The 11,002-nt window shown below is 50.0% G+C and overlaps 1 protein-coding gene across 1 annotated transcript; it reads right to left on the minus strand.

Moving 5' to 3' along the window:
• Window positions 1–16: 16 nt before the first annotated feature.
• LOC110142705 (polycystin family receptor for egg jelly) lies at window positions 17–10,923 on the minus strand. Its single transcript, XM_070453515.1, has one exon. The coding sequence runs from the start codon at window positions 8,057–8,059 to the stop codon at window positions 962–964; it is 7,098 nt and encodes a 2,365-aa protein (XP_070309616.1). The 5' UTR covers window positions 8,060–10,923; the 3' UTR covers window positions 17–961.
• Window positions 10,924–11,002: the final 79 nt, after the last annotated feature.

Here is an 11,002-nt window from a genome sequence, read left to right on the forward strand (position 1 = left end):
ATCACTACAGGCCTCATAGAGGAATCACATATTTAATTCTGATCAAGCTTAGCATGACATTTACATAAGGAAAATGCTTTGGGTGGAAAATACAGGAGCTGTTAACCAATTTTCTTATACAATGTGTTCTAAACAACCCACCAGGCCATCAATAACCAAAAGCCCAAATCCTGGAGAGAGATATATATGTATGGCTACACTCATTACATAGAACATTAACTACCTTTCAGTGTGAACCCTACAGCATGCACACACACATATACACCTTCTTGTTTAACAAAAGTCATGTCTCGTGGCCAGAAACACGTTACATGCATAACTTGCACTGGCCTTAAGCAGCAGATGGGAAGCTTCAGATTGCTGTGCTCTGGTCCATATCCCTCCATTTCCAGGCACATGGGCCACTCCTGGGAACCCTCATAAAGCCCCTCCCGCCCTGCCCAGCTGGAGTGTGTGTAGTGGAACTAAGGTGGCAGGGAGGCTCTGCAGTCCCATCAGCAAGGGAAGGGCCAGCAGGACTGAGGGACCTGGGCTCTGCCCGGAACCACTAGCTCTGGCCTCCCAGCCTCGGGGAGAGGGGGACCGGCACAGCAGGAGCATTCACCTGCTGCTTCTGACAAGCTGAGATGAGGCTGGGGGCCCTTATAGCTCCCTCCCCCAAATCTAGGTCTCTAACCCTCTAAACGGCAGTCGGTGCCAAAGACAGCAACTTCTAAGAAAAAGGGAAATGAACCCAGGACTCACAGATGGTCGCCCTCCTCTCTCCGCAGAGGCCACACTGCCCTTGACCCTCCTTTCAAGTCCCAAGAGCGGAGGCCACCACTGCAGACGTGTCCAGAGGTGGGGGTGTGCACTGTGAAGGACACGGATAGAACACACAACTGAGCCACTAAACATTCCTTGACCCCAGAAACTGAGCCTTGGGGAGAAGCCTGCCTGTGGGTCTTGAGACTGTCCTGGATCACACGACGAGGTAGACCATTTTCTTCCCATTAATGTTTCTGGTCTTCAGCCCCAGGTAGCGGCGGCTGTTCTTCTCTGGCTGCCCGTACACCATGTTGATGAGGAACTTGGGTTCGTCTTGCGCCCTGGGTTTGAAGCAAAGGCAGCAAAAAGCAGATCTTAGCCGGCGACACAGGTAAGTCATGGCTTCCGCCTCTTCCGAGGGCTCCTCATATACAGGTTGCTTCATTTCCTCGTAGGCAGACAAAATCACTGCCTGAAATAAGTTGATCAATATGCAGATCATCACCAGCATGAAAGATGAGAGGAAGAGGACACCAAGAACCCGGTTATTGAAAAATTCTGTGTTCTGAAAAGCTGAGACACAGTAGGAAAATATTGTCTGGGTGGCATGGATCATGTCACTGTAGTTCCATTCATGTTGCCCGAATACCAAGTAGCCAAATGCCATGAAGACAAAGAAATACACGGATACCACCAATGCCATGTGGCAGATGCCGGGAAGGGCAATCTGGATGGCCCTCTGAGCCAGACGCACATCGTAAAAGACCCTGGAATACCGGAGCGTCTTCAGGATCGTCAGAAATACCAGGAAACCCAAAATCACCCTCATGATGTGATCCACTTGAGCCACTGGATGAAAGGGAATGAAATCCTCGGGGTTTGACCGGTAAGCCCGAACGACACCGATGGCCAAGAAGTGCTTCCTGAAAAAGAGTACCATCCACAAGGCAAAGATGCATTTTAGAGCAAAGTTGAGCCAATTATATACACTTTGCACGTAGGCAGTCCTTTCTTGTGTGATTACATAAACCTCGTCAAAAGTGTAGGCAAGGAAGAAAATGAAGATGGCCAAGTACAAGTAATTTTCTGCTGAGTCGGCTGAGTTTTTTCTGTCGAAATCAGCAAGCGAGAAGGAGTGAGCATTCAGGCTAGTGTTCACAACACCTAACTGAGAGACCTCGAAGATGACCGAGATGCTACAGAGGAGACTGATGTCTGGATTGAAGGTGGTCAGTTCCACAATCACAGACCAGGTCTTCTCATCCAGCCAATGGCTTTTCTGGAGTTCGCTGAGCCTCAGTGTGGAATTAAACTGCTGCTCTGCTGGGAAAAAGTAGAAGGCGTACCCTCCTGAGCCATAGGTATGCAGCTGCCCATAGGAAGAGTACGCCCATCTCTTCCCTGGAGGCTTATAAGTAAACCCTTTGGTCGTCTTGTCAGTGTCCCGCTTACTAACTTTATTCCACGACCCAGGGTAGTTTTTTGTGTCTTCTGGGTGCATCCCATATTCGGGGTGACAGCGAATCTCTCCTTTGAGGCTGCCCTCCACAAATTTCTTGGCCGGCAGACACGTTATCTCCCCAGGTTGCGCCCTCACCTGCCTCATCAGCGGCAGGCCAAGGATTTTAGAGGCGCTGTCAGGGAGAAACGTGGGATTTGGGTCATTGTGGAGCAGAGGCAACAGCACCCTGTTCAGCCACTGATAGATGTCTTCCAGCCTGGTCACTCCTGCCAGATCCACAGAGAACTGGTCACGAATAAACTGACTGTAGTAAAAGCTGTCAGTGGGGCGTAGGATTGTCACTAGGCTCAGCAAGAGAGCCAGAAAGATGAAGTGGGTGAGGATATAACTCAGGAACAGGAAAGCTCTTCTCTTGATCCTCTTCTTTCTTTTGAATATCGTGATTTCATCTTGGGTGAGAGGCTGGTACATCCTTGAGTTTTGGAGTTCCATGACGTACCGGTGGCGTCTGTCCATTTCTTCTGGACCCTTCTGGATGTTGTGCAGCTTGATCTCAGTGAAGCGGCTGTTGCCGATCCACGAAATGTTTTTACAGTATTTGGCCTTCCGTGTTCTGTAGGCTGAAAGGAATATGATTTTAGATGGCTGCACTAGAAAGACTGACTGAATGAATGCACAAATCGATGCAAACACCCATGCTGTTGACTTTTCGAGGCCATAAGTCAGTCCATAAAATATAATGAAGAAGGAGGATATGCCACAGGTAAGAAACACCAAGAGCCAGGCAAGACAAACACACCATTGTGGCAGGACCATTCTGGGCTTCTCTTTAAGGGTTGTCGAACCTGGCTGGAGAGTCTGCTCCTCATCAGAAACATTTGTTTTGTCTTCAATATTTGGGTCATTGGTATTTATATTTCTTCCCTGGATGTGGGAGAACGTGCTTTGTGCTTGAGTGACCTTGCTTTGGACTCTGGAGACCTTGCTTTGGGTACGGGAGACCTTGCTTTTGATGGGAGAGACCTTGCTTTCTGCTTGTTTGACCAGGGGCTGTCTGTTAGAGGTGACCTTGACAGAAGCCTTGGGTTTCACACGATGTCTCTTAGACACAGGCTCCTGGGAGCTTGCCTTGTCAATTTCATAGGCATGCCAGTTTCCCAATCGTTCTTCCCAGTGCTCACTTGCTGCTGGTTTCAAAGGATGTATCTGAGGAGTGACCTCACCTAGAGTCACCCGAGGTCTCCTCTGGGAATAGATGAACAAAGATGTGATCACTAGTTGCACAGGGAGGGTAATAAAGGCACTTTCCAATCCAATCACCATCGACCTGATGTACCTCTGCTCCTGTGGATCTGCTTCGATCTCCTTGCCTAGACTAAAGAACATGATATTACACAGAAGTGTGGACAATAACATCGCTAAGCAACAGGACAGCCTCTGGAGCCTATTGAACGGTGCAGAAATGACACCAGAAAAAACAGAGAACCACAAGTGGCTTCTCCCCAGCTTGTAACTAAAATCTATGAGGAAAAAGTCCATTTTCTTCAGAGGCTTATCTGGGGGGGTTACATGAAAGGTTCGGTCCAGAGAGGTGTCAATAGAAAGCCATTCTCGGCACATGAAGAGCCAGATGTGCCGGCTGAACAGATTCTCCACTTTGACCCTACTTAAATACCATTCAGGGGACCTGCCCTCGTTGTTGTGCCACACACGGAGGGAATGGATGTCCCCCAAGTCCTTTTTCGTCGCTAGGAGGAAAGTGCAGATGCTTCCTCGGTAGAGAGTTGTAAATTGTGGGTGGCTTAAACAGTGCACATCACTGCTACCTTTGGTTCCATGCAGTTGGATAAAGACATTGGCCCTGGTCCCAGAACCACAACGGCTTCCTGTAAAAACAGTGACTAGGTAACACACGTTATCATAAGGATCATTATCAAGCAGAACTATCACATGGTTCCTAAGATACTGGTCCGTTTCATCTCTGTGCAAGGCCCAGAAGGCAAGGACCAAGTACAACAGCAAAATGAGAAGTACAGTGAAGAGGGTCACAGGGTTTTGGGTGATGTTCTTCACCGCCTCCACTTGTAAATCCACAGGGTTAGGGACCACGATCACCTTGGCTGTCAAATAGTGGGTACGCAGGTGAAGGTTGGCCTGTTTGATGATATCCAGCTGCCGTCTGGCCCGCCGTGGGTTCTTGCAGATACAGTGCACTCTTTGCCAAGTGGTCTTCTCTCCAACAATGCAGGTATCTTCTCTCCAGTCACTCTGGATCCCAAACATGTCCAAGCATTCACTGCTGAAAACAGAAATTCTCACCAACTTGTTATTGGGTTTCAGGACAAAACGAGGTGCCTGTAGAAGCACAGTGACGGTGCACTCGGAGGAATCGGTTCGCTGAGCCATGACCTGCAGCAGGGCCGCGGGGAGGCAGACCACTCGGGCCTCCTTCACCGGACACTCCGGGTCAAACAGGTCACTCTCGTTGGCAATTGGAGGGATTTTATGGGGCACCAGGTAGCTGGTCATAAAAGAGTTGGGTGTGATCTCACGGCCCGCATACACAGACACCGTGAACAACACGGACACTTCTGTCATGATGTGGATCAACACGTCCCTCCCTGCTGTACAGTCCACAACAAAGCTAAATGCCCCTGTCGTCTTTGTCAATGATTCATCCACTGCATAAGGCTCTGAGCTGGGTCCCACCGTGAGATTAAAAGTTCCAAAGCTCAGGTTTTTCCTGATGAGGTACACTTCCACTGCATCAGGTGGGATCTCAATCACATCACCCGTGGCCTCGACTCCTGTCATTCGGAATCCAACCACCTGGGTCAAACTGTTTTCCCCATAATTTAGCCAAGGGAAAGGGTCATCCACAAATTCACAAAACATCGTGGAAATCAGAGCGTTGGCAGGCAGACTAGGAATGCTGTTCACATTTAGGGTGGGATAAAAGCAATTCTGACAGTGCTTCTGGGTGCTGAAGAACTTGGTAACATTCCACTTTTCTGTTTTCTTGACATACATTTTAAAGTTGGAGGTCCTCAAGGCAGTGGTCTCGTTCTCTGGCACTTTCACAGCCAATACCGTGTCTGCTAGAGATTCAACCACATGGAAAGGCTCTTCGAAGACTTCATAATGAACCAGCAGTTTCAGGATATTAGACAAGGTTATTAATATTCCAGTGCACACACTTTCTATTTGCTCAGAAGAAATGCTCTTATCTCTCTGATGACTATCTTGGAGGGCTTGGCTTGCTTGCCAAGTCCTCACTGTGGCCAGTTTCTGAGAGAATGCATTGATCTCAGAGGTTTTCTCTGTTAATTTAGTAACAGCCATGACCACCTGGCTAATATTCACCAAAGTGTTTATAGGAAGAATGAGTGTCTGATTGAAAAGGTGTTCTCGCAGTTTAATTTTGTCAGCTTGCAGATTTATGTCGGTTTTCATGCTATTCAAGACAGATGCTATTACATATATTAAATAACTTGCATTTAGAAAATCCTGCTGTTGAAGCAAAGTAGACAGGGAGGAATTTGGTCCCATAGTAAAGTTGGATAAGTGCTCCAGCACAGTCATTGATGAGTTTACGTCAGTGGGAGGCCGCACAGCAGTGGCGTAAAAGTTAACCTGAGAAAAAGCTCCCAGAGAGGTATTATATGCCTGAGCAGTTATTTTCAAGGCATAGTGACTGTCCAACACACCAACAGGGAGAAAGGAAGGGGGTGATGTGCAATTCTTCCCCAAATACAGGATGGACCCAAAGTTATTATCTTTCACAGAACTGATCGCACCAAAACCATGTACATCAGGAACTATTATTTTATATGTAGGAACAATGTTCTTATCCTTGTAACGAGTACAAATGACAACAAACTTTGTAATGAAGGAAATTCCTTTCTCTGGAACAATTTTGCAGTCTGTGGTTACTGGGACATGGCGAATAACGAAAGGATACCTTAAGGCCAAGGTGACTCCACTCCAAGTTGCCGCATTTAGAGAAATCCAAAACTTATCTTCCCTGAAATTCCAGAAAGCAAAAGGTTTTATAGACATGTAAGCACCATTCCGTCCTGTTGACGTTTGCCCCGACCAGTCAAGTGGCACCTCCTGACCTGAAGACGTCAGAATGGACCACCAGTAGACATCTCGGCCTGGTGTACAACCTGTGCAATCCAGAGACAACGAGAACCTCTCTGATAAAACCAAAACCCGGTCACAGTTCTCAACACATGAAATGCTTGCTACCGGGGCTCCCCGAAGCACGTGCAGTGTTGCATCAGCGAATGCTGACCTGCCGGTCTTCTGGATCACCAGTCTGAAAAAATATACACGGCCACCTTGAAGTGTTCCTGGAGAAAGTGTGAGAATAGGACCAGAGGCCAACGTCCACTTGAGATCAACCTGCTCCGGGAGACAAACTTCCTTGCTTATCACTGTTATGTTTCCTCCATCATAGTCTCTTGGGTTTGTGGTACAGTACCAGAGAAACTTAAGTCTCTCTCTCTCTAGAGGGTCTGTTTCCTCTGGATCAGAAGACATATTTCCATTGAGAGTCACCCCATCTGTGAAATTTACTGTGATGTTGGAAGGCCCGGAAATAACAGCATTCAGGGGACGTCTATAAATGACGACATAGATGCTATCTGAGTCGTTCTGCCCTGGAACCTGGGGATCCTGCGTTCTGACAACCACCGTTAAATTAAACAAATACACCCCCCAAGGTAAAGAATATGGGGGTAGAGTCAACACTGTTGAAAATCCAGCTAACTTGACCGGTGGGTTAAGGATAGGTTTATTCCAGTCGGGCACAGCTCCTACATAGGGCACGGGAAAGATAAACCACGTCCGCTCATGGTACTGTTGGAGTGGACAGAAGAGGATGACTGTTGCATTGAAGGTGTCTCCCATGTCCCTGGTCAGTCGGACCGGTTTATCGTCGTTCCTATGAATCCGCACAGGGTCCAATTTACAGAGCGACGGGCGGGATACCTGACAGGACACCGAGGACTCAGCGGGTTCCGAGCTGTTCGGGCTGACAGCTTCTAAGACGACCGGGGTGGGTCCGTCCGTGGGACACTTGGTTCGGGCCACGAATCCCGGGTAGGAGCGCCGGGCGCGGTGCAGAGCCCGACGGGGCAACGTGTGGCGCTCGCCGGCCGCAGGCCCGAGCAGCCCGAGGCGGAAGGTCCACTCCAGAGGCCCGAGCGAGCGCGGCAGGCGGGACAGCCAGCGCAGGGAGAGCCGGCCGCCGGGCGCGGACAGCTGCAGGTCCATCTGCGCGGGCGCGGGCGCGGCGGCGGCGGCGCGGCGGGCGCGCAGCTGGACGTGCGCGCGGAGGCAGCGCGGCGCGAGGCTCGCTGGACGCCCGGCCGGCAGGCAGAGGCCGCGGCGGCCGCTCAGGAAGATGCCGCCGCCTGGGGCCGCGCGGGCCCGGAGGCTGACGCGGGCGCGGCCGACTCCAAGGCCGCCAAAGCCTGCGCCCCGCTCCCCAGGATCCAGGGACGCCCTCGCCGAGCAGAGCGCGGCCTCCGGGCACCGCGCCTGGACGAGGGCCCGGGTCTCGGACGGGGAACCACGGACCGAGGCGGGCGTCAGGACGGGGAGGTCTGGGGAAGGCCAGCCGGGCGCCTGCGGGGGAGCCGGGGGCGGATGCTGGCGGCCAGGCCCACAGCCCAGGCCCAGGCCCAGACCCAGGAGCAGGAGAGCCGGCCCAGGCCCCATGGCAGCGCCCGGTGCGAGCTGCGTCGGAGGCGCAGGGCGGAGGGCCAACGGACAAGGCGTGTGGGGCGCGGGGCGGCCTGGGCGCGGGCCGGGGTCACGGCGGGCGTGGGGTTCGGGGGCCATGGTGGCCTGGGGTCAGCGTGATCAGTGGGCTTCCTGCGGCCCAGGAAATCAGTCGTTCAGTTTCCTCTCTTTGGGTCTGACCTGTGAATTCAGCTTACACTTTCATTTACAGATACTTAGAGTTTCTGTAAAACTCCCCACAGTTATTGATTTGTAATTCAGTTTTGTTATGGTCACAGAATATTCTGTGCGATCCTTTACCTTTTCGAACGAGTTGAGACTTGTGTGAGTCCACCGTGTGGTGTGTCATAGGTCCATCTGTGTGTCCCATGTCACCTGAATAGAATGTGTCTACTGTTGTTGGGTCTACTGTCCTGTTTGGGAGTCAAGTCAAGAAGGGTGGTGCTGTTCCTTAGATCTGTGTATTGTCTGCAGTGTTTTCTAGTTCTAGCAATTGCTGAGAGAAGATGATAATATCCTACTGCAACTGTGATATTGTGTATTTCATTCTTTAATTCTGTTAACTTGCATTTCCTATATTTTGGAGCTCTATTTATTAGGTAGATACACAATTACCATTATGTCTTCCTGCTGAACTGTCCCTATTATCATTATGAAATGTCTTAATCTCTGGTCAGAATCTTTGTTTTGAAGTCTCCTTTACCTGATATGAAAATAACCACGTTATTCATCAATTATATCTCAATAAAACAGCGCGGGGCATGGTGGTGGTGGGGATGAAGTCAAATAAGATAACCACATTTGCCTTCTCATGCTTATTTTCTAGGTGGCATGTATTTTTTTATTTGCTTTCAAATTATTTATGTCTTTAATTTATAGTGTTCTTTTACAAGCAACATTTAATAGAGTTTTACAGTTTTATCCACTCAGTCGACCTGTTCCTTTTAATTGAGTTATCTAGACCATCAACCATGAATATTCATTGGAAGGACTAATGCTGAAGCTCCAATATTTGGTCATCTGATGGAAAGAGCCAGCTCCTTGGTAAAGACCCCGATGCTGGGAAAGACTGAAAACAAATGGAAAAGGGAGGGCAGAGGATGAGATGTTAGATAGTATCACTGACTCAATGGACTTGAGTTTGAGCAAGCTCTGAGAGACAGTGAATGACAGAGAAACCTCGCGAGGTTCCTTCTATAGGGTGGCAAAGAATCAGACAGGACTTAGTGACTGCACAACAAGAAATGGCCATCAGCATTTAATGTAAGTACGCTCAGCATCTCATCTAATTATTGATATGTTTGGATCAGATCTGTCACTTAAATTATTTGTTTTCTTATTTTCTCTGATTATCTATTTCTATGTCTGATTGTTTTCCTTTTTGTTCCCCATTAATTCATTTAACATTGGTCACTTGAGACAGCTTTTAAGCACCTACTATACACCAGGCATTTTTCTAGGCATTAGTCCTAGGCCTAGTTCCCATGGAGCTTCCATTATAAAGGGCTTTATTGCAGGAAGGGGGACCCCTTCCAGGGCCCGAAACTGGGCTCTTGTCTAACACTCAGAAATGAATTGCCCCGAGGAGACACATGTACTGACAAAGCAAGAGATTTTATTGGGAAAGGGCACCCGGGTGGAGAGCAGGAGGGTAAGGGAACCCAGGAGAACGGCTCTGTCTCGTGGCTCACAGTCTCGGGTTTTATGGTGATGGGATTAGTTTCCGGGTTGTCTTTAGCCAATCCTTCTGAGTCAGCGTCCTTCCTGGTGGTGCACGCTTTGTTCAGCCAAGATGGATGCCGGAGAGAAGGATTCTGGGAGGTGGTTGGGCAGGTGGTGTCTCCTTTTGACCTTTCCTGAACTCTCTGGTTGCTGGAGGCTCATTAGTTCCCTGTTCCTTACCAGGACCTCCTGTTATAAAACAACTCATGCAAATGGTTACTGTGGTGCCTGGCCAGGGTGGGCGGTTTCAATCAATGTGCTTCCCATAACAGGTTGAGCGACAATCAAAACTAACCTAAGCGTGAGGGATTTTGAGTATGATAACTGTGAAATGTGATATGAAGACAAATGAGGCAGGTAGAGATATGAATGACAGTGAGATGGGGAACCAAGAAAGGCCTCTTCGAGGAGGTGCTCTCTAAGCCAACAGATAGCATGCAATGAGGGAGCATGCCTCACAAAGAGCTAGGGAAGGGCGTAACTAGGACAGGGAACTGTAAGTACAAATGCAGGGAGGCAGGAAAGAGAGAAGGTTAGTAGTGGGGCTCGAGTGAGCAGAGAGGAGAGGAAGTGGTAGATGATGTCATTGGAGAGATGGCCAGTGACCAGTCAAGCTGGGCCTCAGAGACCATGGTCGTGTATTTGAATTTTATCTCAAGTGGGTTGGGAAGTGTTTGAGGGTTTTGAGCAGGGAAGGGCCTGATCTGATTTCCAGGTTGGAAGCATCCTCCTGCTGTGAGGGAGATAGACTGTAGGTGGACAGAATTGAAAGGTCAGGGGCCTCTTAGGCGGGGTCCAGGAAAACCAAAGGCACAGGCCTGCCTGCTGCAAGAACGCTCGGTATGTGAGTGAGCGGGTCCTGACTCAGTTTGGGGTTAGTGGCCGTGGGGGTGGTGAGCTGTGGGGAATTCAGAAAAGATGCACGTGCTAATGCATTGGCTGTCAGAGGACCGACTACATGATTTTCAGGGCCCTGTGCAAATCAAAATGTAGGAACCTTGTTCAAAGATGGTCAAGAATTTCAAGATGACCACAGCAGAGCTTTAAAGCGAGCACGGGGTCCTTCTAAGTGTGAGGCCCCGTGCAACTGTCCGGGCCACACCCAGGACAGAGGCATCCGGGTCGGGGCCTTACAGCGCGGCCCCTGGTCCCACTTGTTGTTCAGAGGGACCGCTGCCCCAGGGCTCCTCTGCCTCCCAGGGGCCCCTGCAGTCTCCTCTCAGGGGGTCCCCATGGGAAGGGACGCCCTCATCCCACCCGCTCTCCCACGCCCGCCCTCCGCCCCTGCCGCCCCTGGCTCCTGTCTGATCGGGTAGGTGG

This window comes from Odocoileus virginianus, chromosome 23, assembly GCF_023699985.2.
Source record: "Odocoileus virginianus isolate 20LAN1187 ecotype Illinois chromosome 23, Ovbor_1.2, whole genome shotgun sequence".
In the NCBI taxonomy this organism is placed as follows: domain Eukaryota; kingdom Metazoa; phylum Chordata; class Mammalia; order Artiodactyla; family Cervidae; genus Odocoileus; species Odocoileus virginianus.

Coding starts and splice junctions, on each gene's coding strand:
- LOC110142705 (XM_070453515.1), bottom strand. CDS start 8,059: ATGGCCCCCGAACCCCACGCCCGCCGTGACCCCGGCCCGCGCCCAGGC.